We start from the raw sequence: 26,484 nt of genomic DNA, 5'->3' as shown, positions 1-26,484 counted from the left end.
TGTCAAAGACTCGACACAAGACAATAAATAATATGTGATATGTGCCATGACGCAATGGTTTTTTTACCTCATTCGTGAGAAAAATAAAAATAAAATGAAATTATCATTTAAGTTTGGCTTTCTTTCACTTCCACGTTTCGCGAGGAAAAGACAGCTTACTGCTTGTGCATTGGATTTGCTCTCAGAGGAAAAACTGACGCGAAGAATACCGAGGCTAAAGGAAAGGTAAAAGAAGGCTGTTAAAAAAATTCGCTGCACATGTGCATGAGAGACGCCGCTTTTCTCACGGCACAAAAACAGCGCCAACAACAGCCGTTTGGCTGTTCGATACACAAAACCAGCTCTTCCGTTGCCGCAACTGGTGATCGGCTTTATCTTCCTCGAGCCGACCGCACAAAAGAAATCAATAGTTTACTCGACTATAATTGACAGTGTTGCAGTCACAGGACCCAGCAGATATTTATTAAATAGTTGAAACAAAAATAAATATATTCCAAATTCATTTTGTGATTGAGATAATCTGGACTATTCTGCTACTTAAACATTAAAAATAAAATGAAATTGTTCATTTTATTTAATTTGCTCTACAAATTTAAAAAACTATGGCTTTTTCTATTATGATTTGAAAATCAATCAGAAGCAAATAATGAACGGAATTATAAAAAAAGTTTACATTTGTTATGAATTAAATTTTTATTATGATAAATTAATCAGAAATATTTCAGGGTTAATATATCACAAAAAGCGTAAAATTGACAATTTATTTAACATTTTATTTGAAATCAATAATTTTTTGTTAATTAACTTATTATTTGGTTAAGCAAGACCAGAAATCGTTAGCAACGGAACAGCAGACCTCAGTTTTAGTAAAATGATCCTACAAAAGTAATCGTTGTTTCAGACGCTCCAGACACAGGAAGACTGCGAGACCGCCAGAATTGCCAGTTGTAAAACACTGAAATCACATATTATTTTATTTTGGTCATAAATATAAAATCTAAAAACTTACAAATATCTCCTTCTTGTAACAAAATCGACACTCCGTGGCATCGTCCAATGCACTGAGGGGATGAATTTAACGCCAACAACCTGGCCCCTTTAGCTTGGCTAACCCAGACATTTGCAAAATCAGTCAAGGGCTGAAATGCACATAGTTAAGTAATGATTCAATTAAAGATGTACCGCTGAACTTACGATGGTGTAAGTTGGAGCAGCTGGTCCATCGATGAAAATAAATCTCTGGATGGCTGCCTCAGTGTTCGGTGGGACAAACGGTGGCAAAGGGAATAATTTTTTCAAAACTCTAGCTGCCTCTGATCGTGTTACTTTCCTGCAAGTCACAGATTGGAATACATTTGATGTTTGCAGTTAGTTTTTATTTAATCCTACCAAGTAAAATGCGCCTCTGGATGGACGTCAGTCATGTTGAACTCTGGAATTTTTAAAAAATCTTCAACAAAATATGTGGTCGTCTCCGTATTTTCTGCGATTATTCTCGGCGCTGACCTGTTGATGATTTTCCGAGTGTCAAGATACAAGTCTTTGATTTTATCCTTGTTGACCAAAACAGAATGTCCCTGTAAATTGAAAGATTTTGGTGAAAATAAAGAAACACTTTTTCTGGAAATTTACTTTCAATACAAAAGGAACTCCGTTGTGGAAATACGTGTCAGCAAAGTTTTCAGGTGATGAAGTAAAAGTAAGAACACTGCGAACATTTTCGCACGGCCAGCAATCAGGACCTCGGAAGCCGTAAAGTGGATTTCGTAGCAGACACGGCTCTTCATGCCACTCTGAAAACAAGTTAATTTTTAGATCAGAATTATTTTTTTTACAAAATGACCCACCGGCCAATTCAGGATAAGCATGCAAAATGGGCAGAGTGAGCTTCCTGAAGGCTCTCATGAAAGGATAGATGAAGCCCTGAATGTGCCTTGACAGCGACTTCTGGGTTGGTGTGTGGCAGGAGACCACTGCGTACAAAAGCAAGGTCAAGAACACAAGCTTCAAAAGTCGAAAAGTCCATTTCTTTGCGGTTTTGTATATAGACAGCTGAGGATGCATTTCTTTTGCGATTTCGTCCAACGATTCACTGATCAGTTGGTCGAATTGTTCCTGTGGAACTCCCTTGCCTTCGGCCTTGATCCTCAACTCCTCGATAGCCCTTGCATACTCCTCCAAGGCTTCTTCTCTTGTGACCATTTTTTCAATCTGGAATTTTCAATTTATGTAAGACTTTTCACGACAAAATAGTTCCTCAACAAAAAGAAAGACTAATAAATAAAGAAAAGAATAACCTATTGGATGTTTCCATAAAATTTAGCAAAATTAAAACTGTACATTTTTAGGTAAATGCAATTTTAAAAATTGAAAAGGAATTATGCTCACCAGGTTTTCTCATTTTGAAGAAGTATGCAATGATTTATAACTTAAAATACTCTTTAAGCTCAAGATAAGTAAAAATGACAGAGCCCAGAATTATGCAGACGCAGACTGATGGAAAACCTGAATTACTTTCGAGCCATGAAGACTGAAGAGACGTAGGACTGCGTAGGACGTATTCTGCCTTTTTGGTTTTTATTTACAAACAATCATGACGTAATGCATAGCCGGCGGGCATCAGCCAATCAGAAGCGTCCGTTGGCCTCACCGCTTCTCTTATTGGCCAACAGGCAGGACATGCGGCGCAGCGGCTGTTGCTTTTTTCGATAGGCAACTCCAATAATTATTTTCCCAAACACTTTTCCGGTCGATAAAGAAACGTGCTTCCCGTTTACGCTGCCGGTAAACATTTAGGTTGCAGTATTTGGTCAAGCATCGTAATTACCGTTGCAAAAAGTCATTTGCATCTCTCAACTGAAGATGCCCAGGACGAAGGCCTCGCCCAAAAAATGCGTTAAATCGCAGGTCGCCAACGACACTCTCCTGCTCATCCTCAAAGGTAAAACTTTTTGGTTCACCTTGCCTTCGAATCATGAATTGAAACAGCGTTCATATCAATTCCTGTAGGCGATGCCCTAACAATTCCTGAAGGATGCGACGGAAAATTGAACATTGTGAAGCTACGGCATCCGCAAACTTCTTCACAGGCGATGTTCTTTTTCAGCGCCGACAATAAAATGGTCCAAGAGATTCTCAGCTTTTCCGAGGACAAAAGGTAAATGACTATGTATATAACTATATGTAGTTAATTGTTCTTTTAAGGATATAGAAAAAAAATTTAATTTATTTTGCTTTTATAATCTCCTAGGTCTTGGGTGATCGATGACCACATCCAGTCGGACGGAAAAGTTCACCTGTCAACACCAGTTGACCCTCTGTTTTTGATTTTACCTTACATGACAAAGGTACTTAAAATTTTGATTGAAATGTTTCACTTTTCATAAAATTTCCTTCTACAGAGTGCTGGTCGTTTTGAATCTTTGGAGCAGCTTATCCAGGACGAGGATTTCCCAGAAACAAAAAGATTGCTTCAGTGCGTAACCCCCAAGCAGCTTAGGTGCATTTCAGAAATTAAAGGTAAAACATTATAAAATTTATTAAAATATTATTCCAACTATCGTGACTTGCAGAAGTTGGTGATGATAAGTATTACCGGATCAACGAGGAGAAAACTCTCAGATGGCTCACCAAGAAGGTCAAACGGGTCAGTGAAGTTTTAAAGGAGAAGGGCATCCACGTGGGTCCGGGTGCGGTTTCGGCCAATTTCGTCCGAGGCTCAAGATATGTGGACGCAGACACAGCACCTGCAGAAACAGAGTTCCTTCTCTACGCCTTTGGCATTCTTTCGGAATACATATCAGCCGACTTGTGCATGAAACTGAGGAATGCACTGGACCTGCCAGAGGCAACAAGCAATGGTATAAAACCAAAATAAGGTTTTCTTTCATTTTGATTTTGCTTTCGACTCTTAGATTCAGGCAAAGGAAAGAAACGCAAAGCTGACGAATGTGATGCTGGTGATGGTAAAAAAACGAAAGTGGAAGAGGCCAAAGATAATGCTCCTTCAAGCACTTTTGTCCCCAAAAGTTCAGAGCCAAAGGTACAGTATTTCATTATTAACTTGAACATGTGTTATCTTTAAAATTAATTCTGCAGGCTGCTCCAAAGAAAGAAACTGCCAAGGACAAAGCTCTCGCAAGAGCAGCAGTTGGTACAAAGAGTATCTCCAACTTTTTTAAGAGGAAATAAATACCAGAGCTGAAAGACGAATTGCAGACTTAAAGGCTCTACTGACATTTTTCACCATTTTATATTTTGATATTATTTAAACGTTAACTTAAGCCTTGTGTGAGAACCTCTAAATTATATTTAGCAGCTATCATTAAAACTAAAATTTGTCTTCTTTTCTCTACCCCCTAAATAGTTTGTTAAAATATAAAGCCAAATGCAGGAGATTTAAGACACTTGGGCAATTCTAAAAATTGAGCAAGAGGTCAAAAGTAAGAAGTCTCAAAATAGTCAAAATAAAGTTGTATAACTTTGTTGTGCTTTTTATAAATCACATTACAAAGTATTTTGTTGTTCTCTACAGGTGAAATGTACATTTAATAATGTTTTATGGCAAAATTATGCAAACCAGAATGATTTTTCATATGGCTCTTTATGAGTAGAGATTTCCTAGACATTCACCTTCTCGTAAATAAGCAACTAATTTGTAAATTAAAAGCATTTTATTTTTCGAGGAAAATTTTATTTGTCACTTTCATCCAAACAAAACGTCCCCAATTCCCCCAACAACTTGCGCCACAAAGAATATACAAAATGAGGATTTCTAAGCAAAGAGCCAAAATTTGCAGAGCTTGTTGTCAAAGGAATCAATATAGAAAGTTTAATTGTAAGTGGATTTATGAGACGAGGGCCGAAGCTGTGCTGGACTCGTATTTCCAGTTGGGGGGAACCATGCTCTTGGTCTTGTAATAACGGGCCAGTCGGTGAATGCGCGACTCGACCAAGATGAGCCTGAACTTGGAATCCTTGTCCTTTCTGTTCCTCTCCAAATGCTTGCGGATAGCAACAGCCTTCTTGATAAGGTAATACAAATCCTCGGGCAGCTGTGGGGCAAGGCTCATGGCTTTCATGATCCTCATGATTTTGTTGCCGGTGATGAAGCGCACCTGGGCCACACCGTGCATGTCCCTAAGAATGACACCTAAGAAAACGGTGAAGACATCATTAGTTTGTTTATTTAAGAAAAATCGGCGTCGTTCGAACCAATCTGGGAAGGTGTCAGGCCCTTCTTGCCGAGCTTTTTGATGTGCTCCTTCACCTCGTCCGAGGTCAATTTCAACCAGGTGGGCACTCCTCTGCGGTACGGCAGGGCCGATTTGGAGATACCCTTTCCAGGCGCGTGCATACGACCCATCTTGGACCACTTCTAGATCACTTTCCGGTCGAAAAACTGCGAAATTAGACCAAACAGGTCGAAAACAACCACGCGGTCGGCAAATGACGTACACGAAGACTGATGGCGGAAATGGACCCAGACGGTGCTGCAACCTGAGCGAAGTGCGAAGTAACCACTTTTTAGCGGAAAATTCGAAAGTTAGTGGTGGCGCCACCGTCGGGCTTATGGCGGCGAGCGGACAAGACCTGACACTTGTGTAGCGGCCCTGTTTCGTCGAATTTCAGCATCGTTTTGAACTGGTACGTTAAAATAACTTTGAATTTCTTGACAGAACGTGTTTTACTCTTGATAACCATCAGCATCGGCTCGATTCGCGCCTTCGGTGGGAGTTAAAATTCCTCCAGCCGGCGGGGGTTGTCAACACGAGTGACTGCCTGGGCCGCGCTGTTTCTATTTTTTATTCGAAATAAAAAAAATCGAGGAGTTCACCGAGCGCGGTGCGAAAAAGTTAAGCGGGTGGTATATAAATAGCATTGGTTGACCACCAAATTTTTTTCCAAGTAAAATATTTTTCAGAAATGCACCGTAGTATAAATTATTTTTTTAATTATTATTTTTTTCTGCTCTGGAGAATCCTCCTCCTACAAAAAAATATGATAATCCAGATACAAACACATACTGATAAGTCAAAGTAATTATGCTTTTGTTGTCAAGAAGATATTGCGATAATAAAAAGCCATTAAAGTAGAAAATTCATTATGTATGTGTACGTAATTGTATGGACTAATCATTTCAAAATCAAGGCCCGTGAATTTTATATAATTATTAAAGTAATCAAAATTAATTCTTAATTTTGGAACAGTGATAATTTCATGTTAAGTTGTATTACGACCAGAAATAATACAAGATGAAAAATTTAATACATACATAGTAGGAATGGAGTCATGAGTCAAATAAATTTAGAACAAAACAAATTTTAAAGGTTAATTTTTGTTATTTAATTTTTATAATAAAAATCTAAATATTTGAATATAATTTGAAGTAAAATTTGATTTAAGTTAGAGTGTCCCTAAACAAAGGCTTGGTGAAACCGCAGCGATCTAAATTAAATATATTATATCATGCAAAGAACGATTCTCTCTCGCATCTTCCTCGGAGTCAAAGTGTGATGGCCTTGTTGGTTGTCACGCTATTACGCAAATTGTAAAACGCTGGCTGCGCAAACAACGATCTCTTGTTTCGAATCGACCGGCGCCTAAATTTCCCCTTACGCACGCATGCAGAGGTGTGATAAAGGGTTCTGCAAATATTTAAATTTTTTGTTCTTTCATTTGGCACCTCCTCTAGCTGTTTCTCCAGACCATTCGCTACTCCATATATCAGACGAAGTTTATTCAACCCAAAGTTCACTAATTTTAATTTCCTGTTGATGCCGTTGGGAATCTTTGATGATTTTTTTGCGGCTTCTAAAAATTATTTGGCTCTGTCCAGCAGTCACGCGCCTGGAGCCTGGTCTAAAATTAGCTTCAACTACGCAAATCGTCCGAGTCTATCCCGTTGACCACCTGAAAAAATACCAATCGCTCGGCACATTAATCTCAATTGAATGCAGAAGTGTGTACAGTACTGGACCAAAGCATTGGCTGCAGAATAAATTTACAAATTGCTTTCAAAGAAATTTAATTTTAAAAAAGTCTAGAAATTATTTCAATTATGAAGATTTTGAATGATGAGCTAAAAATATTTAAAAATAATACGTAAATGTTCATATATTCTGCTTATTTAAATGACTTGTGTAATTAATTTTATATCACTTTTGTTTTTTGAACAAGTTTTGATTTGATATTGTGCAAATTCCACAGGTGCTGTAGTCAATCAAAACACGATGGTGGCCATCTGGAGGCTGCCGTTGAACGCAGCCATCGCCCAGAAAAAGGGTGCCTCTGCCCTTGCCAGCAGGGCAATCAGCGTGTCTGTTAGGAGACTCGACAAGCCAGCTGCCGCCGCAAAAGATGCCGCCAAGCAATCGGCCACGGTGCCAGGTATCCCGTACTCGAAACTCACCATAGGTGTTCCAAAGGAAATCTGGCCCAAGGAGCGAAGGTAAATTAAAAAAAAAATTAATTTGTAATATCCACCTAGAACTTTTTCAACTGATTCACTTTGTAATTTAATAGAGTGGCACTGACTCCAACCGTTACCGCTGCCCTGATCAAACAAGGTTTTCAAGTGCAGTGTGAGGCTGGAGCGGGCAATGAGGCCAAGTTCCGTGATGACGATTTTGCTGCAGCCGGTGCAAAAATAGTGGATCGAAACAAGGTCTTCAATTCAGGTGAAACATTTACCTTTTGAATAAAATCAATATTAATAGAGAAAAAAATTCCAGACTTGCTGCTGAAAGTACGTCAACCTTTGAAAGAAGAGATCTCCTTTCTTCGTCCTGGCACCACTTTGATATCCTTTGTTTATCCTGGTCAAAACCAAGATCTTGTGAAACAACTGGCTGAGAAAAAGATAACGCTTTTTGGTAATTATATTATTATTAAAACATAATTATAATAATACTCCACAACTGATTGTTCCCAAAGCCATGGATTGCATTCCTCGCATCTCGAGGGCGCAGGTATTTGATGCCCTCAGCTCCATGGCCAACATTGCTGGTTACAGAGCTGTGATTGAAGCTGCAAACAACTTTGGTCGCTTCTTTACCGGCCAGATCACTGCAGCTGGAAAGGTTCCTCCGGCCAAGATTCTTGTTATTGGTGGTGGCGTTGCTGGTCTCGCTGCCATTGGCCAAGCCAAGTGTATGGGCGCCATCGTTCGAGCTTTTGACACCAGAGCTGCTGTGAAAGAACAGGTGAATATTTGTGCTTGGTGGGGAATATATTATCGACAATGTTGATTTCAGGTTGAGTCAATGGGAGCCGAGTTCCTAACTATAAATCTGAAGGAATCCGGAGATGGAGCTGGAGGTTATGCTAAGGAGATGTCTCCAGAGTTCATTGCCGCTGAACACGCTTTGTTTGCCAAGCAGGCAGCTGATGTTGATGTGATCATTACAACTGCTCTCATCCCGGGGAAAAAGGCTCCTCTGCTTATTCTGAAAGTAAGCCATAGCAATAAACTTGTTTTATGATTAAAATCAGTATTGTAGTTACAAAAAGTAAACACAATCAGTTTTCCGATTTCTAATTAAAAAAATTTAAAGGAACACATTGAGAAAATGAGACCTGGCAGCGTCGTTGTGGATTTGGCTTCAGAAGCCGGTGGCAACATTGAAACAACCAAGCCTGGCGAGCTTTACTCCTACAAAGACGTGGTGCACATTGGTTACACCGACTTTCCGAGCAGGTTGCCAACTCAGAGTTCCACTCTGTACGCCAATAACATCTCAAAATTCCTTCTCTCCATGGGTATTTGATTTATTTTATAAAATTTGATTTGTTTGCACTTTATAAATTAACAGGTGGAAAGGGCTCCTTTAATATTGACCTAGAAGATGAGGTTGTGAGGGGAAGCATCATCTTGAAGGATGGCACTGTAATGTGGCCTCCTCCGCCACCTCCTCCGCCAACACCTCAACAGATCGCTGCTGCAGCAGCACCTGCCAAGGCTGCAATCGCCGCACCGGAGCCTCCGAATCCATTCACTGTCACTCTCAAAGACTCCCTTGCTTACACAACAGGTTATTCTTATAAGCTTTCTTCTCGTAGACTCAAAATAAAATAATTATATTTGTAACACAGGCCTTGGAAGTTTGCTTGGTTTGGGAGCTATTTCACCAAACGCTTCTTTCACGGCAATGACCAGCACTTTTGCCCTGGCTGGTCTTTGTGGTTACCACACTGTTTGGGGAGTCACACCTGCTCTCCACTCTCCACTCATGTCTGTTACAAACGCAATTTCCGGCACCACTGCTGTTGGTGGTTTACTTTTGATGGGAGGAGGACTTTACCCACAAACACCTGTCCATGTTCTCTCAGCGGCAGCAGCTTTCATTAGCTGCATTAACATCTCGGGTGGATTCCTGGTCACCAAGCGTATGTTAGACATGTTCAAGAGGTTTGGCGTTTGTTTTTGAAAACTGCAGATGATTAAATAATTAATTATACAGGCCCGACGACCCTCCCGAGTATAACTACCTGTATGGAATTCCAGCTGCATTGTTCATTGGAGGCTACGGCTTTGGAGCAATGTCTGGGATTACTGAAATGCATCAAATGGCTTACCTGGGTTCTTCGTTATGCTGTGTAGGTGCATTGGCAGGACTGAGCTCTCAAAAAACATCTCGTCTTGGAAACTCCCTCGGAATGGTTTGTTTTTACAGACTTAAATTAAAATTGTTTCAAATTTATTTCATGCTCAGATTGGTGTTTCCGGAGGAATCGCCGCAACTCTTGGCCAACTGGCACCTTCCAACGATGTTCTTGCTCAAATGGCAGCCGTCTCTGGCGTTGGTGGCCTTCTTGGTGCCGTCATTGCCAAGAGGATTGAAATTACAGACTTGCCCCAACTGGTCGCTGCCTTTCACTCTCTTGTGGGCGCTGCTGCTGTTCTCACCTGCTTTGCCACATACATCCATGATTTTCCTACCTTTGCTGAGGATGCCGCTGCCAATGTCACAAAAACTGCCCTTTTCCTTGGTACTTACATCGGTGGAGTCACTTTCAGGTACAATTTCAACCCAATCTCGTACAACTTGAACACCTAAAATTAATTGATAAAAACAATAATTTAAAAGCTGGCTGTTTATTTAATTTAATTTTTCAGTGGCTCTCTGGTTGCTTATGGCAAGCTGCAAGGTATTCTCTCATCCAACCCTTTGCTCCTGCCCGGCCGTCACGCCATGAACCTTGGTCTTTTGGCTGCTAATGGTGGTGCCTTGGCCTACTATTTCATGACCCCCACCTTGGCCGGTGGTCTCTCAATGCTGGGAGCCACTGCTGGTCTCTCTGCCACCATGGGAGTGACTCTTACAGCAGCTATCGGTGGAGCTGACATGCCTGTTGTGATCACCGTACTCAACTCTTACTCCGGGTGGGCTCTGTGTGCTGAAGGGTTCATGCTCAACAACAATCTAATGACAATCGTTGGTGCCCTCATTGGCTCCTCTGGTGCCATTCTTTCATACATCATGTGCAAGGTATGAAATGTTGAGTTTGAATTGCATCATTAATTACATAAAATTGATTTGCAGGCGATGAATCGTTCTTTGCCCAGTGTTATCCTTGGTGGCTACGGAACTTCATCCACTGGAGGCGGAAAGCCAATGGAAATCACCGGCACTCATACTGAGGTTAATGTCGACGGTGCTGCTGAGATGATTGCTAATGCCAAGAATATCGTTATTACTCCTGGTAGGATTTTATTTCTTGATAGTTTAATTTACTAAGCACAGTTATTTATAGGTTACGGATTGTGTGTGGCAAAAGCTCAATATCCTTTGGCTGAAATGGTCAAAATCTTACAAAGTCACGGCAAGAACGTCAAATTCGCAATCCACCCAGTTGCTGGTAAAAATGATTAATTTCTCTTCTCCCACAATTTATTAAAAATTTCTTTTTCCAGGCCGTATGCCAGGTCAACTGAATGTGCTCTTGGCCGAGGCGGGAGTGCCCTACGATATTGTGCAGGAGATGGATGAAATCAACCCTGAAATTCCAGACCAAGACCTTGTTCTCGTCATTGGCGCCAACGACACCGTCAACTCTGCAGCAGAGGACGATCCCAACTCCATCATCGCTGGCATGCCCGTCATTCGAGTTTGGAAAGCAGATCAGGTAAATGATCTCTGAACACAAATTTTGAGTCAAATTCTATCTTATTAATTTTGTAGGTTATCGTCATGAAGAGGTCCCTTGGAGTTGGATATGCTGCAGTCGATAATCCCATCTTCTACAAGCCTAACACGTCCATGCTGCTTGGGGACGCAAAGAAAACTTGCGACGGTCTTCTATCGAAAATCAAGGAAATTTATCCTGACTAAGCGTTTTCCTTTATTTCTGCCATTGTACTTTGTGTCTTACTATTTGAATTTTTTCCAACTTGAAATCTATGTGCCATTTTGAGTTTCAACTTCTGAACTTCATTAGACTGCTGCGCAAACTAAAATTTAATTTCAAAGTATTATGTAGTGCTTGTGCTTCTACGTCTGCGTAACATAATCTGGACTGATTTTATACAATGTTTAAAATGGCAGTTTTAATCAAATTATTATTCTTTTTCAAGCCAACTTTATAACCATAGTGTCAACTCATGTAACATTATCATTTGTCTAGCTGAAGCAGGTAAATGATCTACAAATTTTATCATATTGGGTGGTCAGAGCCAATATTCCATTTTAATGGTAGATTAGATTTGTATGCTGGTTGCAGCAAAAAACAAACAAATAGCCTTTGATGTAATCAATGTGTACTAGATGAACACGGTACAAATCGACAAATCAGGTGCAATGTGTTGTGCATTTTGCTTATGAATCTACCTATAACGGAGCCCATTTGGACCCATTTCCAAAATAAAGAATTAACTGTAAAGTAAATCTATTGTGTAATTTATTGAACACACTATCGAGACGTAAATTATCTCAATAAATGAATTCCAATCTACATTGCTTAGTCTTTCAATTAGACATTAAATAATATTTTAATGAGTCTAATTTCCGAGCAAAGTGAAAATGAAAATTCGCCGTAAATGAAAATTTCTGCAGAAATATGATTCAAATAATGAATTATTTCCAACACAAGTGCGACGGATATGCACCATTTGAAAAGAAAGTTAAATTATGATTATGTATTATATTTTTTGCATCCAGTTGTACACCATAAAGGTATCCATCTCTTTTTTTTTATTTTCCTTTGAAATAATCGAAACAATTTCTTTAATTATATGCTGCTCAGCTTCCAGTCTGTTTACTCTGTTTTGTCTTTGTCGCTCAACATCATAAGTTTTGAAAAATAAAATAACCAGTGTGTAAATTATGTACTTCCTACATGTTCCCACAGAAGATTTGAAAACATGATACATATAAAGGGACGTTTTTACTCCACAATCCCAGAGGTGGGGTGATAACCGAATAGTGGGGGTTGAGAAATGAAACATTAGTGCAACACATTAAAAAAATCATATTATACTTATTACTTGTCTTGAAGAAAAAGTTACTTCCCTCCACCCTCCTTTTCTTCTTCCCCTACTGCGGTCTCTCAACTACTTGTCGCTTGTTCTTCTGATTTGTCTGTTGTCAGTGCCTCAGCCGAGCTCCGACTTCGACCTCGCTGTGGAGACTGTTCGTGCAAGTGGCCGCTTTGTTCGTAAGGACAACGAGTCTGCTGACGGACTGAAAGCCGCGTGTCCCGACGACCGTCTGACTTGACCGGCAAACCAGGCTCCGCAGTGCTGAAGTGCGACCGGACAGATCGTTCACCAAGAGCGCATCTCATTTGAGGACGATCGCAAAAAGAGGCTGGCGACTTTGACCGACGCTACTGAAATTTCAAATCAATCCGAGGTAAGAATTTTTCACTATCAACTCTAAAATAATATGTATTTATCTGTGGAAAACGTTGAATTTTCCCCGGACATGATTGCGGCTCGATCTCCTTGTCATATTTTGCATGGGGATTTTCAAATTCAACCTTACTCGATGGGTGCGAATTTTTAAAGTTATATCCTGAAAAAAGCGACCCGATTGAAAAAAAAAACTTTAACGAAGCGATCTTTTGTGACATGTGAGCCTGTGCGTTATGGGTCGATTGCAAATTCTCAGCCTCGACGAGATGAATTTTTTGGTGGCTTTGCAAAAGAATTTTGTGTGTCGGAGCTTGAAATATTATGCCATGCATCGTCCATTTTACAACTTTAAATTTTTGTTGGGCCAACATTACAAATTGTTAATTAAAAACAAAATAATGAAAGCCCAAGAAGTGATTTCCGTTGGGCCTGTGCGTGAACGCCGAACGGTTTTAATTTGCCCATACAGCCGCCATTTTAAAAGGATTACTTTTTGCCGTTATTTATCCCGTGTTTCCAATTGTGCAATTTATATAATGACGCGTGCTTAGTATTCTTTTGCACGACGATTAAACAATTTAACAGGTCGGAGAGATTAAATTTTCCAAGTCAGCATTAAAAAATCATGCAAGACTTTTCTCATCCATCGTTTGATTTTATTAGAAAAAAAGCAAAGCAAGAAATGCTTTCCAAATTTGTTCAGAATAGTACATATTTTGTGTTCGGATACGTTTCGCATCCGTGGAGTGACAAGAAAAAGGACGCGTTTTCGTTCGCTTGCGTTTGAAACCGTTCGAACTTGTTCGTTTTCCGCATTCCGCCTCTCTTCCTTGCCGCCAGAAAGCAGACGCAGACCGTGCGCTTTTGGCAAGATCCTTGGCTTTTGGGCAGGAGTTTGGAAAGGTCAATGACACAGAACTCGACGCGCTATCCGAGATTCGTCGCAGACTGTGAAGCGAATACTTAACAAATGTCCAGCCGTTTTCAATAAGAGCATGTATTTTGTAAAGCGCCTAGTGACCTTGATGATCAAATAAAGTTGTTATTAGATATTATTTTTTTAAGTTGAAAACGGCTAAAGATTTTTTGATGAAATTTGAGATCTAATTGTAAGGTCAAAATTAAATTTCCAGTCAATTGGCTGTCTTGAAATAATTGTCAAAAATTTATTTCATTCTGAAAAATATCAAAGTTTGACTTTGATTCCTCAAGCGGCAAATAAAAAAAAAATTCTGACGTCATCTGCACTTGAAAAGAAAAGAAGGATAATTTAATTGGCTACATTTTGCTATTTAAGTTTATATTTTTAAAATTTTTTCTCAATTAGAAATATTCAACGCAACAAAAATGCTTTATAACTCCGCTCCTAATAAAGATTTTTTCAAAAATAAAAAATTAAACGTTTTGTCGATTCATCAGCTATCAATGCTGAAAATATGAATTTTTTATATAAGACAGTTTTTAATTGGCGCCGATCTCAATAAAACCAAGCGAAGTGCTTTTTAATTTTCCTCCCTCCTTCTCGCGGCGAGAGCGGCACGTCTCTCGCCGCCGTCCAGACTTGTTCGCTCTTGTCTTCGAGGGTGGAGCAGCAGCGGCCGCCAGCCAGCAGGAGGAAGGAAAAACATGGCGAATGCGCAAAAAAGTCCACGGACTGAAATTTCAATCGCCAAATTCGCCAATGAAATCACCGAATTTTCGACCACCCTGGTAATATGTTGTTCGTATACCGCTTGGTTTTATATGGAAATGCAGTAATAGCGAGGGGTCAGCGCTCCTTTAAACAAAAAATAATGTAGTCTTCTCTTGATCTCTACTCAAAGCTCACGTTTCTATTGTGACCAAAATTATTTAAATATATAGAAATAAATTGCTTTAAAAAAATTCAACTAATTTGTGTTATATATTTTTTTGTGGAAAAATGGAAGATTAAAAAAAGTTTTTCTAATAAAATTATTAAGTTTATGAGGAATAAAAAGTTAAAATTTATGTTCCAATTCTTGTTAAAATGAATTCACATCTCATGAATTACGGCTGCAGTCCGCTGTCAAAACATGTAGAGCAAGAAATATTTTTCGTAAACAATTAACAACTCACAAAACACAGACGGAGAGTAAATCACTATTGTTGACTATGGAATGCGTTTTAAGAAAAATCGCTTATTGGAATCAGATTGGAATATTTTTAATTAAGCGATTCTCTCACCCTTGAGGCCAATAACGACATCTTTATTTTAAAAATCTATTGAAAACAATAATATTTTGCATTTAAATCCCGTTTCCGATTTCATTATTTTCGCTGAAAAAAATAATTATTTCAATTTAATTTATAATTTAATGCCGTACTTCACAAAAATTTTCTATGTTTAGGACAGAGAAACAAATTTTATACTGAAAATAATTTTAAATTGCTCTGCCTATGTATCAGACACAGGAGAGAAAAATTCTTCCTTTGCGATGAGGTGGAGATGCCTCAGGGGCTGTGTATTGTTTCCCTTATGTTATTTTTACTTTCCACCTTCCACCTTCCCCTTATAACAAATAGGTGTCTAATAAACTGAATAGAATAATTTGTATGACGTGGAATAAAAATTAAATGTAGAGCGCTTTCTCTTTTTATTAATCAGTCATTTTTCGTAAATTAATAAATTACATTGCATAATTGATAATATTTGCATAAATCGAGGCTTACAAAGCAAAATATGTAAATTGAAATAGTGCTATCCAAAAGCATCAACGATATCAGAATATCACCATGTAAAATTTAATTAAAATTTTCATAAATGCGAAGTCCACGATTGAGTAGTCGCGCGAACGAAGTTTGATGCATGCGCGGCCCATAAGTCGTCCACAACCAGTTTGCTGGGCGAAATTTCTCCTGTTGCGCGGCTCAAGCGAAGTTTGTGCAGAGTAATTTTTTATTTAAATAATACATAATTGAAAGACAGAATTATTATTATTGATCTTTATTGACATATGAAGCGTCGCCACGATGTAATGACTCATTGCAACGCGCCCCATTTGCAAATTAATTTTAATAATATTTTAAAAGAATAATTTATAGTTATAATTCAATAAATTTGTAATAAATAAAATTAAAAAAAAGCTGGTCTTTCTCTATGCTATGATTGGTGGTATTTGCGCTTAATTAAATAAATAAACTGATTCAAATTTAAACATGAACTTGTCACATTTTCGTATTTTCCAGATATCTAGTTCACTATAAATAAATTTGATTGATAATTATTTGTTTTTTTAGCTCAAATTTCAAAGTAATATTAAATAGAAACAAATTATGATGAAGGTTAAAAATAATATAATTGAATTTCCATCAAGCATCACAAGATATTATCAAGTATTTTACCGATTCGATCTAAAAGAAAAATTTATTCCAACACGGTGCAACACGGCATTGCCAAAAAAGAAAAAAAAAATCACCGCTTTAAGCAGTGGTGTGGAATAATTATTTTAGTCCTCTCTTAATTTGTTTGTTTTGACTGTGGCTGTGTCATCGGAGAACTTCATTGTTTTTTTTTATTATTATTATTCAATTAATTTTCGGCTTACAATTAAATTCATTTTTTAAGGGCTTTCTTTTTAATTATTCTTTTTTAATTTCTGGCAATTGTTTTAAGTTGAATTCTTACAAATAAATCTTGCATTTATTTTAAATTTAAAGTAGCTTTAAATTTACAAATAATTATTATAAATTCAATTGGAATTAGCTTGTACAATTCATGGGATTCCAATTCACTTCAAGGGAATTTATAAAGGCATTTTAGAATTCAACTGCAGATTCACAGAACTTTCTAGATGCATCTAGAAAGTTCTCAATGTAAATCAAATGGGTGGGTGGGTTTTGCACGACCCTCCCAGGGCTGCTACCCGCGCTATAAAAGGCGCTCCGTCCGCTGGCTCGATGCAGAAGGCTGACAGACCTCAGAGAAATCAGAGGACACCTGGACTTCCAGTGCAGTTTCGGACACCCGTCCGAACCCTTCGCACTCGTCCGAGCCGTCCCAAGGCCCCGACCGCTGTCTCGTCCCGACGCTGCCTCGTCCGAGGACAGCCGGAAGGCCGACCGCGTCCCGAGCCCCTCGAGCGGCACGCCTGTGTCCATCGTACTGTCCGGGGTGTGGCCGAGCCGTCCGAAGCCGTACGGAGCAGTTTTGCCAGGTAAGAGAAATTACAATTGTTTCTCCCTGAGGCCTTCTTTTGGCCAAAAGGTCAAACCACTACGTGAGACGGAAGTACAGCCGAGTGACCCATTGTTTTTGTCCCCAGCTCCTTCCTGTCCGAGGAATCGGGCGCCGACGTGGCACGCCGCCAGCGAGCGCTCGGACGAAGGCGTCCGAACGTCCGCCGCCAGAGACCCGCACGCCGTGGGCCCCGGCCGCGCCGAGAGCCGCCGCCGACCTGCAGGGAGCCGTCCGGGTTCCCAGCAAGGACGTTTCCAGGGCAGCCTGCCGGCCTACCCAGGGAACACCGCTCCCATTTGTTGATTTTTAAGTGACACTATACGGACAATTTCGAGCCAGTGAATTTACCCTATCCAGCCAGAATTGTTGTGAATACAATAAAGCCCGTGTGTAAGCCAACTTACATTGTTTTAAACAATTACAAATTAATCATAATAATTTACACAATAGAAATTACTGAACAATTACCCATTAATAATTTATTAAGCAATTAAATAATCAGTCAGTATAATCATATGCAAACCCCTTACTTGCAACTTCTTATTATCATTTTGGTTTGCAATAAACTAAATTTGTAATACCAATTGGCGATCCTGGCACTCCTGGGGATTATACTGACAAACACAATAAACAAATTACAATTTACACAATTTTTAACACTCTATTTTGTTAAAATACAATGGCAGACAAAGAACAACTGTCTCCTTTATTTTTAAATCAAATTCATTTTGGACCCCTGGCTGCTGAGCAGATAACAACGGGGTGTGACCCTGGAGGGTGTGACCCTGGAAAGACTCTACAGCTGTACAAGTCGGACGACAACGACCCAATTGCACAAATTTCCCTCCCACTTCAACAACAACAAACACTTCTTTCTTGCCAATACCAGCAGTACACTCAGGTGGATGTCCTGCACCCTCAGGAGCACCTCCTCCCCTTGGACGGCGCATCACAGGTTGGCCAACTGCTGCCTGAACACCCAGTGTCCCACATCAATCACGACGAGGCGCCAAAACCAGACGTACTCACAGAGGGACCTGAAAGAAAAACTGGTCAGCAAATATTTTATGACAGATTATACAAACAAACAGAAAACAGGGCAACATCACTACACACTACACAATTGTCCAACCAGACACAAAATGGGCAATATTTTCAACCCAAGTTGGACTTGACATTAATCCCTGTATTCTCTGGAGACAAAATATTGCTGGAGGATTTTCTTATCAGCATTGCTGGATTTTTCACCTACCAACAACTGCAGCCAAAAGATGTGTGGTGGTTGTTACTTTTCCGCACTTCTGGACGAGCAAGGGAGTTTGTTAAGCATCTTGACGAGGCCACCATCAGCAACTTCTCCTCACTCCAGAAGGTTTTTCAAGACGAATTTGAGCCGCCAGTAAGCACCTTGCAATTGCACAGAAAATTTGTAAAAGCCTGTCAGCTTGAGGGGGAAAGTTCAGAGGAATTTTACCTACGTGAAGAGAGCTGGCAGACAAATTGTGGCACCAGGAGCAACTAATTGTTGGATTAAGTTTAAAACAAAACTTTGAGGTCAGAGAAGAGGAGTTTCTGCGCATTTTCATCCGTGGCCTACGAGTCGACTTTTATTGGCAGGTGTACATCCGGCAGCCAAAATCAATTCTTGAGGCACGCAAAATCGCCATTCTCGTTGAAGAAACTGCCAAACACATTAAAGATAGATTAAATGAAGACTTCCAGCAGGAAAATAGGCAAACTCACCAACACTGTTTCCCTCAACAACAAAATTTTCCTCCACTTGCTGCCTTCAGAAGCCACCCTCAAATGAACCAACGCTGGCCAGGGCCATTTCCCGCTGCTTCGAGTCCGCAATACTCATCGGCAGTTCCTCCACTCTCCAGTCCGTTTTCCTCCCAACAATGGCTGCCAGCCATTCCACCTGGTGCAGTGCTTCCACCATTTCCGTCAAATTTCCATGAACAGACAGAATCAAGTTCATCCAAAGCACCTTCTAACCTGAGGGGGAACGAAGAAAATGTGAATGAAAATAGTGCAACTTTTTCAGAAAATTTATTTACCAGCAACTCCACCTCTCACGCTCCATGTCCATTCTCACCTCCGTCAAACCAAAAGGATATTGTCCATACCCACCGACCATCCGCCAGCAACGACCACGTCCCTTCTGCGACTCGTAAAGAGAAACGTCGACGGAAAAGACGGTTCAAGCGACGACAACAAAGGGCTTCTAAAGCGAGCTTGCCGTGTCGCACAGTGTCCAATCAGGTTTACGAAGACAAAATTTCTGCAAATGAAGAGAAAATCTTGAGTGCATTGAGCCGGTTAATACAGCCAAAACTTACCCCACCTGCCGACCACATCGCCCAGCATGCATTTACTTGCCGACGGCACCGCCGACAACGCCGACAACCGACAGATAAGGCCGAATTTGCCATTAAAACTCCCACACAAAAAACCACAACGAGTGCGGCAAATAAACAACGTGGGCCAGCTGTTATCTGTGGCGGCCAAAAAGTCAATGAACTTTTCACAAGAGGGGGAAGAAAAATCAGCAGGAGAGAGATGAGAGTGGCGCCACAACCAAGTTCGCCATCAAGCCAGGAGAGGGAGAAGGAAAAATCAGCGCACAAAGGACCAAGACCTCGCCCTCGCCGCATGCGAACAACAACAACAACAAGGCCGGATTCACGCGTGATTATGGTGCCCACGACGTTTTTCCTTGAGGACAGCGCCAGCTCAGGATCTGGACAGTCTACGTGCAGTACGTCGTCCTGGCAATCGTCCTGGAGATCATCCAGTCACAGCTGACCACAGCCGCCAGTCAAAAGAGGGGGATTTGGTGTGGAATAATTATTTTAGTCCTCTCTTAATTTGTTTGTTTTGACTGTGGCTGTGTCATCGGAGAACTTCATTGTTTTTTTTTATTATTATTATTCAATTAATTTTCGGCTTACAATTAAATTCATTTTTTAAGGGCTTTCTTTTTAATTATTCTTTTTTAATTTCTGGCAATTGTTTTAAGTTGAATTCTTACAAATAAATCTTGCATTTATTTTAAATTTAAAGTAGCTTTAAATTTACAAATAATTATTATAAATTCAATTGGAATTAGCTTGTACAATTCATGGGATTCCAATTCACTTCAAGGGAATTTATAAAGGCATTTTAGAATTCAACTGCAGATTCACAGAACTTTCTAGATGCATCTAGAAAGTTCTCAATGTAAATCAAATGGGTGGGTGGGTTTTGCACGACCCTCCCAGGGCTGCTACCCGCGCTATAAAAGGCGCTCCGTCCGCTGGCTCGATGCAGAAGGCTGACAGACCTCAGAGAAATCAGAGGACACCTGGACTTCCAGTGCAGTTTCGGACACCCGTCCGAACCCTTCGCACTCGTCCGAGCCGTCCCAAGGCCCCGACCGCTGTCTCGTCCCGACGCTGCCTCGTCCGAGGACAGCCGGAAGGCCGACCGCGTCCCGAGCCCCTCGAGCGGCACGCCTGTGTCCATCGTACTGTCCGGGGTGTGGCCGAGCCGTCCGAAGCCGTACGGAGCAGTTTTGCCAGGTAAGAGAAATTACAATTGTTTCTCCCTGAGGCCTTCTTTTGGCCAAAAGGTCAAACCACTACGTGAGACGGAAGTACAGCCGAGTGACCCATTGTTTTTGTCCCCAGCTCCTTCCTGTCCGAGGAATCGGGCGCCGACGTGGCACGCCGCCAGCGAGCGCTCGGACGAAGGCGTCCGAACGTCCGCCGCCAGAGACCCGCACGCCGTGGGCCCCGGCCGCGCCGAGAGCCGCCGCCGACCTGCAGGGAGCCGTCCGGGTTCCCAGCAAGGACGTTTCCAGGGCAGCCTGCCGGCCTACCCAGGGAACACCGCTCCCATTTGTTGATTTTTAAGTGACACTATACGGACAATTTCGAGCCAGTGAATTTACCCTATCCAGCCAGAATTGTTGTGAATACAATAAAGCCCGTGTGTAAGCCAACTTACATTGTTTTAAACAATTACAAATTAATCATAATAATTTACACAATAGAAATTACTGAACAATTACCCATTAATAATTTATTAAGCAATTAAATAATCAGTCAGTATAATCATATGCAAACCCCTTACTTGCAACTTCTTATTATCATTTTGGTTTGCAATAAACTAAATTTGTAATACCAGCAGGTTGTAGTGATGAACTCTGTTTTACTTCAATGCTCTGTGCTTTGAGTTCATTTTGGTCAGGAAATGTTTAAAATTTGACAGAAAATGTTTAAACACTTTTGATTGCATTTCTTCTCTCCAAATGCGCGCGTGCAAGGTAAAAAGTGGGGCCAAATCTAAACGGCTCTTTCAGTTTTGATCACGAAGATAACGTGATTTTTGCAAGCTACGTTCGAATATTAAAATTGATTTCCAAATCATCATTAATTTTCCAATTTTAATATAATTCAGCCTGGAAATATTTCGTATTTCAAATATTTGATATAATTAAAATTAAGAAAACGAATTCATCCTCTAAAAGAACGATTAAATTGTCATATCAGAAGTTATTTTTCAATTCCCCGATATCATTGGCTCCCCGTATAGAGGCATCTGCTAAACTTATTAGCATAAATGAGAATCAGGTGTCCCACACTGTCCCCGATTTTTTCGACGATTTTAATCAGGCAGTTTAAAGCCGAGAATGAATGAATATAATGTGAAACTATAAGCTCGTCAGACCAGAAGAAGTATGAATCCTGTTGTACATACACTTAAAACACGTTGCATCTATTGCGGTGTTTTATGTTTCACACGTCCCGTCAAATGACAAATTCAATACTCGCATCATAACGTTAATTTGTAAATATAAAATATACAAATCGTTGTGCTGCCACCAAAAGACGTCCTGATTAAGATAGGAAAAAATTAACTTTGTCCAATTCGTGAATGATTTTTGCAAACACTGTTGGAAAACTTTCAAATTTATTTTGTAGAATGCATAATTTCTGTTTGCATAAATATTTTAATATTATATTTAACATTACACTTTCGAACATTCAAATTTACTAAAGGTGATTTTCTACACTATGTGTGTGTGTGTTGACAAAAGGCCATGAGCCATCAAAATGCATCCTATACGAGCAGACTTAGAAGGAGAAATTAAGATGCGAGAACCCCATGTTAGTTGCAGACTGTCAGCCTTCGGCCCTTATTAAATAAAAAAGATTAATTTCCTAATAATAATATATTTTTTGTGATATTAGGACCTTCACCACAACCCCACCCAGAATGAGAGGAGAAGCAAAACAATTTCACCTTGATCATTTTGTCCAAGGATCAATTGGCAACTGCTGGATTCTGTCAGCCTTAGGTTCAATTATTGATGACCAGGAAACATTGAAATTTTTGTTCCCTGACACTAATGACTCACAAGATTTTTACGGCACAGTGGTGATCAGGTTAGACTTTCTAAATTAGATTTTTGAAATATTGGTCAAATATGATTATAATTTAATAGGTGTTATTGCAAGGATGGTAAATGGGAAGAGGGACTAATTGACCACCGCCTCTGTGCTAGTTCATATTCTGGAGAGCTTGTGTTTACTGGACCATCAGAAATGTGCGAGGAGGACCACCTTATTTTGTGGGCAATGTATATTGAGAAATACCTTGCAAAGTATAAATCACCACCATTTGTTTATTTTCATTACTTAATTATTGCTCTTTCTGTGTAGGGGTTTTGGATCCTTCGAGTCCATCGAAGGAGGGTACATGGATGAGGCTTTTACTCTTTTTACTGATGGCACAACCCTAAGCCTCCGCCTATTTGAAGAGCAGCCTCGCACTGTCCTGATGCTCCTGGAGCACGTGCTCGCCCTCAATGGGTTTGCTGCTGCTGCAACAGAGGTAAAATTTCTCTATAAAGGAAATATTCAGTAAAAGTGATATTTTTCGTGGAATTTAGAACTCGCAAAATACTGAGCTACTCAAGAATTTGCAAACAGGGCACGCTTATGCCATTTTAGATGTGTATTATGTTGACGTTGAAGCCGGGGCCGCTAACAGAGGGGTTGCCTTCAAAGAAATTTTGCTAAGAATCAGGAACCCTCACGGCCAGAAGTCACCAAATGTGGCTTGGAGCAACAAAAAGTATGAAAATATATATATAATTTCCTGTGGTAATCGAACATTGAAATATATATTTTATTTGCGCAGTCACAGCTTGTGGTCTCGTGTGTCAAAAGCTACCAAAGAAAGAGTCGGTTACCACAGATTGCACAGCGGAGAGTTTTTCTTTGCCTTCAGCGACTTCTGTCGTCATTTCGAGATTTTGCAAATTTGCAACAACTCGTTGCCACCGACAGCTGGTGTGTTCGTCAGAGGTCAACAAACTACAGAGGTCTTCACTCTTGACGGTTGCTGGGAGCTCGGATACTCAGCTGGAGGGTCTGACGATCATGAACATGGTAATAAAAATATAGCCCAACATTCTTTTCTCAAATTTTGAATAAAAATTTTGTTTTAGCACCTTTCGTAACCAATCCCAGCTTCGTTTCCAAGTGAATGATTCAAACACCAAGAGCAGCTGTGTTTGGATCCGCCTCCTTGTTAAAGGACAAAGAGAAATCTCCCTCTTGAAAGATGATTACGAGCCATTCTACTACGGTTTTGATATTTACAAGGTAAAAAAAATTATATAAAATTCAAATTTGTTCTAAAAAGCTGTTTTTAATTGTTCAGCTGAACTCTGCTGATACAGAAATCAACGCAGATTTCTTACAATCAAACGAGCCCAAATTTAGAGCCCAATTAGACTTTTTAAGTCAGAATTCTGCAATTCTCGAGCTTGAAAGTGGTTTTTACATTTGCATGCCTTACACGGAGAATCCTGGAATTATGCAAAATTTTCTCTGAAAGTGGCTATTGAGAATGAAGGATGTCTCCGATGGTACTTATTTTTCAATTTGTAATTTCTTTATCATATTATTTTGGCAAATTTTCCTACTCCTTCCAGTGAAATCATCGATGCCATCGGAGAGTGGCTGGAAAGTCAGGTCTTGAAGTACCCAGATACTTCCCCCCAAGAAAAAGCCCGTAGAAGAAAAGCCCACGATCTGCGATTGAAAGCTAGAAGGAAATTGTGATTCCTGTCCACAAAGCCAAAATCGCCTGCACATTTTAGTTCATTCTGATTGAGATTTTCAAAATTTTCATCGTTTCATCATACCTTTAATTCCAATCAAAATAATGCTGATCGTGAATCACATCAAGGAGGAGTAGATTCACACAGCAACAACACACTCATGAGAGAATGCATCTCCAGGGATATCAACTTCATTGGCTTTGCAGCTAAACTTTGCCAGTGACGTAGATAAGGACATTATGTGCAATAGCTGAGGCGGAACAGTACTCTCCTCTCATCGCTCCGGTCAACTACAAGCTGTTTTCCCTTTAAATAATAGATAATTCTTATTTTGACCCTACTTTACACTGGACCAATTTGTTCTGCGCATTTGCGCAAAGAATCTTTTTGTCCTTATCGGATTAGTGCTTATTTTTCAGTATATTTGTGTATAAATATGCAAATTTCTAATTTATAAAGGTACAGAAACTTAGAAAATTAAAAAAAAAAATCTCTTTTGAGGCTTACTTTGAGCATTGTAAATTTAATCTGTAACTTCTATAGAGAATAATTGAGAATTCTCAATTCTTAACAGAGTCATTTTTATGCTCGAGCAGTTGTTTAGACTTAGAGACCGTCTTTCATTCTGAAGGAAATTTAATTCTATGATTTTTATATTGTATAAAATAATTGAATATTAAATTTGAGTGCACCATTTTCCCTTAATATTTCTTAAAACCCAGTCATCGTTATTATTTTAATAAAAGTGATTTGAATTTTAGCACTCAAAAACTAAAGAATTTCTCCCTGCCTAAATTGGCTTAAATCATTTTTTATTAGTGGAAATGAAAAGTTCATTGAGGGGATAAAATCTGCTGCATAATTTCAATTTATTTATTCTCTTGCAAAATGTCATGATATAGTTTGAAAAGCTGGCCAAAAGAAAGTTGACAAGCAGTCTGACCTGCTTTTAATCCAAGCTACATGTTAAAGAAGTAAAATATTATTTTAAGTTCTAATTCTAAATGAAAATATTTTTAAATCAGATGAAGTGAACAGGCCACCCGCCTCGGCCAAGAGCACATTCAGTTGACCTGGCATACGGCCTGGAAAAAGAAATAAATTTAATAAATATTCGAATTTTTTCCAACTTGAAATCTATGTGCCATTTTGAGTTTCAACTTCTGAACTTCATTAGACTGCTGCGCAAACTAAAATTTAATTTCAAAGTATTATGTAGTGCTTGTGCTTCTACGTCTGCGTAACATAATCTGGACTGATTTTATACAATGTTTAAAATGGCAGTTTTAATCAAATTATTTTTCTTTTTCAAGCCAACTTTATAACCCTAGTGTCAACTCATGTAACATTATCATTTTGTCTAGCTGAAGCAGGTAAATGATCTACAAATTTTATCATATTGGGTGGTCAGAGCCAATATTCCATTTTAATGGTAGATTAGATTTGCATGCTGGTTGCAGCAAAAAACAAACGAATAGCCTTTGATGTAATCAATGTGTACTAGATGAACACGGTACAAATCGACAAATCAGGTGCAATGTGTTGTGCATTTTGCTTATGAATCTACCTATAACGGAGCCCATTTGGACCCATTTCCAAAATAAAGAATTAACTGTAAAGTAAATCTATTGTGTAATTTATTGAACACACTATCGAGACGTAAATTATCTCAATAAAAGAATTCCTATCTACATTGCTTAGTCTTTCAATTAGACATTATATAATATTTTAATGAGTCTTTCCGAGCAAAGTGAAAATGAAAATTCGCCGTAAATGAAAATTTCTGCAGAAATATGATTCATATAATGAATTATTTCCAACACAAGTGCGATGGATATGCACCATTTGAAAAGAAAGTCACATTATGATATGTATTATATTTTTTGCAAATTGTACACCATGAAGGTTTATGTGTTATGTATTCATCTCTTTTTTTTCCTTTGAAATAATTTCTTTAATTATGTGGGCAAGGCCATTCCGTCTGCCTTTTACAAATAAGGCCAATCAAAAGGGAAAACAAACATTTAAAAAATATTTTTGGCAAGAATTCGTTTTAAAAGAAAAATCGCAAAAATTACAACATATGTCATGTAATTTTTTTGTATCAAATTCCAACGACCCGCTGCAAAAATTGAGATAGTAAATTGGATAAATTCATTGGAAGTTATATAATATTTAATTTTTAATGGAACTTTGTGTTCTGTCAAATATTCCACATTCTGAAAACTAAAAATTATAAATTTTTATCATTTTTCGCCGCTCATGGCAGCAGTTTATAGCTTAGAGGGGATGATTTGAGTGAGTCAAATGTATTGG

The 26,484-nt window shown here is 39.3% G+C and overlaps 5 protein-coding genes and 1 long non-coding RNA gene across 8 annotated transcripts; 3 read left to right on the top strand and 3 right to left on the bottom strand.

The window, feature by feature from the left end:
- Positions 1–692: 692 nt before the first annotated feature.
- On the bottom strand, positions 693–2,598 carry LOC132198661 (uncharacterized). Its single transcript, XM_059622813.1, has 7 exons — positions 2,389–2,598; positions 1,848–2,211; positions 1,633–1,793; positions 1,390–1,577; positions 1,195–1,330; positions 1,010–1,139; positions 693–955 (listed from the first exon to the last, which is right to left on the bottom strand). Exons 2-7 carry the CDS (start codon positions 2,200–2,202, stop codon positions 864–866), a joined length of 1,062 nt encoding a protein of 353 aa, XP_059478796.1. The 5' UTR covers positions 2,203–2,211; positions 2,389–2,598; the 3' UTR covers positions 693–863.
- A 66-nt stretch (positions 2,599–2,664) lies between these two features.
- Positions 2,665–4,329, top strand: LOC132198663 (ribonuclease H2 subunit B). Its single transcript, XM_059622814.1, has 7 exons — positions 2,665–2,941; positions 3,010–3,157; positions 3,251–3,347; positions 3,402–3,519; positions 3,573–3,860; positions 3,915–4,042; positions 4,099–4,329. The coding sequence occupies exons 1-7, from the start codon at positions 2,863–2,865 to the stop codon at positions 4,189–4,191; spliced, it is 951 nt and encodes a 316-aa protein (XP_059478797.1). The 5' UTR covers positions 2,665–2,862; the 3' UTR covers positions 4,192–4,329.
- Positions 4,330–4,654: 325 nt separating this feature from the next.
- LOC132198724 (small ribosomal subunit protein uS15) lies at positions 4,655–5,478 on the bottom strand. Its single transcript, XM_059622911.1, has 2 exons — positions 5,215–5,478; positions 4,655–5,152 (listed from the first exon to the last, which is right to left on the bottom strand). The coding sequence occupies exons 1-2, from the start codon at positions 5,363–5,365 to the stop codon at positions 4,848–4,850; spliced, it is 456 nt and encodes a 151-aa protein (XP_059478894.1). The 5' UTR covers positions 5,366–5,478; the 3' UTR covers positions 4,655–4,847.
- Positions 5,479–5,555: 77 nt separating this feature from the next.
- Positions 5,556–11,943, top strand: LOC132198723 (NAD(P) transhydrogenase, mitochondrial-like). The gene is made up of 16 exons (XM_059622910.1): positions 5,556–5,646; positions 7,210–7,450; positions 7,525–7,679; positions 7,734–7,874; positions 7,936–8,204; positions 8,256–8,453; positions 8,556–8,760; positions 8,814–9,032; positions 9,094–9,409; positions 9,462–9,660; positions 9,714–10,018; positions 10,118–10,490; positions 10,545–10,704; positions 10,756–10,860; positions 10,916–11,127; positions 11,184–11,943. The coding sequence occupies exons 2-16, from the start codon at positions 7,233–7,235 to the stop codon at positions 11,331–11,333; spliced, it is 3,225 nt and encodes a 1,074-aa protein (XP_059478893.1). The 5' UTR covers positions 5,556–5,646; positions 7,210–7,232; the 3' UTR covers positions 11,334–11,943.
- Positions 11,944–12,594: 651 nt separating this feature from the next.
- LOC132198614 (calpain-2 catalytic subunit-like) lies at positions 12,595–26,414 on the top strand. 2 transcript variants are annotated; one of them, XM_059622735.1, is made up of 9 exons: positions 12,595–12,851; positions 22,360–22,483; positions 22,543–22,701; positions 22,760–22,931; positions 22,990–23,174; positions 23,241–23,491; positions 23,551–23,707; positions 23,766–23,973; positions 24,040–26,414. In XM_059622735.1, the coding sequence occupies exons 3-7, from the start codon at positions 22,643–22,645 to the stop codon at positions 23,586–23,588; spliced, it is 705 nt and encodes a 234-aa protein (XP_059478718.1). In that variant the 5' UTR covers positions 12,595–12,851; positions 22,360–22,483; positions 22,543–22,642; the 3' UTR covers positions 23,589–23,707; positions 23,766–23,973; positions 24,040–26,414. The 2 variants fall into 2 exon arrangements, with proteins under 2 accessions (XP_059478718.1, XP_059478717.1); XM_059622734.1 differs by having other exon boundaries at positions 22,289–22,483.
- LOC132198856 (uncharacterized) lies at positions 15,615–21,205 on the bottom strand. Of its 2 annotated transcripts, none has more exons than XR_009442052.1 (6): positions 19,394–21,205; positions 19,112–19,335; positions 18,795–19,049; positions 18,530–18,732; positions 18,304–18,458; positions 15,615–18,088 (listed from the first exon to the last, which is right to left on the bottom strand). It is a non-coding gene; the product is annotated as an uncharacterized LOC132198856 (long non-coding RNA). The 2 variants fall into 2 exon arrangements; XR_009442051.1 differs by having other exon boundaries at positions 15,616–18,088; positions 18,526–18,732; positions 19,394–21,204.
- Positions 26,415–26,484: the final 70 nt, after the last annotated feature.

Source organism: Neocloeon triangulifer, unplaced genomic scaffold (genome assembly GCF_031216515.1).
Source record: "Neocloeon triangulifer isolate White Clay Creek 2 clone unplaced genomic scaffold, ASM3121651v1 ptg000013l, whole genome shotgun sequence".
NCBI classification, from domain to species: Eukaryota; Metazoa; Arthropoda; class Insecta; order Ephemeroptera; family Baetidae; genus Neocloeon; species Neocloeon triangulifer.
The sequence above is the reverse complement of the archived record's forward strand: the minus strand, read 5'-3'. Positions and strand labels throughout refer to the sequence as shown.

What these genes read in the sequence shown, in the direction of transcription:
- LOC132198723 (XM_059622910.1), top strand. Translation starts at nt 7,233, where the DNA reads ATGGTGGCCATCTGGAGGCTGCCGTTGAACGCAGCCATCGCCCAGAAA. An exon ending in ATCTGGCCCAAGGAGCGAAG is followed by an intron (nt 7,451 to 7,524) that starts GTAAATTAAAAA and finishes GTAATTTAATAG; the next exon opens with AGTGGCACTGACTCCAACCG. An exon ending in AAACAAGGTCTTCAATTCAG is followed by an intron (nt 7,680 to 7,733) that starts GTGAAACATTTA and finishes AAAAAATTCCAG; the next exon opens with ACTTGCTGCTGAAAGTACGT.
- LOC132198614 (XM_059622734.1), top strand. Translation starts at nt 22,314, where the DNA reads ATGAGAGGAGAAGCAAAACAATTTCACCTTGATCATTTTGTCCAAGGA. An exon ending in TACGGCACAGTGGTGATCAG is followed by an intron (nt 22,484 to 22,542) that starts GTTAGACTTTCT and finishes ATAATTTAATAG; the next exon opens with GTGTTATTGCAAGGATGGTA. An exon ending in GTCTGACGATCATGAACATG is followed by an intron (nt 23,492 to 23,550) that starts GTAATAAAAATA and finishes ATTTTGTTTTAG; the next exon opens with CACCTTTCGTAACCAATCCC.
- LOC132198661 (XM_059622813.1), bottom strand. Translation starts at nt 2,202, where the DNA reads ATGGTCACAAGAGAAGAAGCCTTGGAGGAGTATGCAAGGGCTATCGAG. An exon ending in TGCTTATCCTGAATTGGCCG is followed by an intron (nt 1,794 to 1,847) that starts GTGGGTCATTTT and finishes ACTTGTTTTCAG; the next exon opens with AGTGGCATGAAGAGCCGTGT. An exon ending in GTTACAAGAAGGAGATATTT is followed by an intron (nt 956 to 1,009) that starts GTAAGTTTTTAG and finishes ATGTGATTTCAG; the next exon opens with TGTTTTACAACTGGCAATTC.
- LOC132198663 (XM_059622814.1), top strand. Translation starts at nt 2,863, where the DNA reads ATGCCCAGGACGAAGGCCTCGCCCAAAAAATGCGTTAAATCGCAGGTC. An exon ending in TCTCCTGCTCATCCTCAAAG is followed by an intron (nt 2,942 to 3,009) that starts GTAAAACTTTTT and finishes CAATTCCTGTAG; the next exon opens with GCGATGCCCTAACAATTCCT. An exon ending in TTTTACCTTACATGACAAAG is followed by an intron (nt 3,348 to 3,401) that starts GTACTTAAAATT and finishes TTCCTTCTACAG; the next exon opens with AGTGCTGGTCGTTTTGAATC.
- LOC132198724 (XM_059622911.1), bottom strand. Translation starts at nt 5,365, where the DNA reads ATGGGTCGTATGCACGCGCCTGGAAAGGGTATCTCCAAATCGGCCCTG. An exon ending in CCTGACACCTTCCCAGATTG is followed by an intron (nt 5,153 to 5,214) that starts GTTCGAACGACG and finishes CCGTTTTCTTAG; the next exon opens with GTGTCATTCTTAGGGACATG.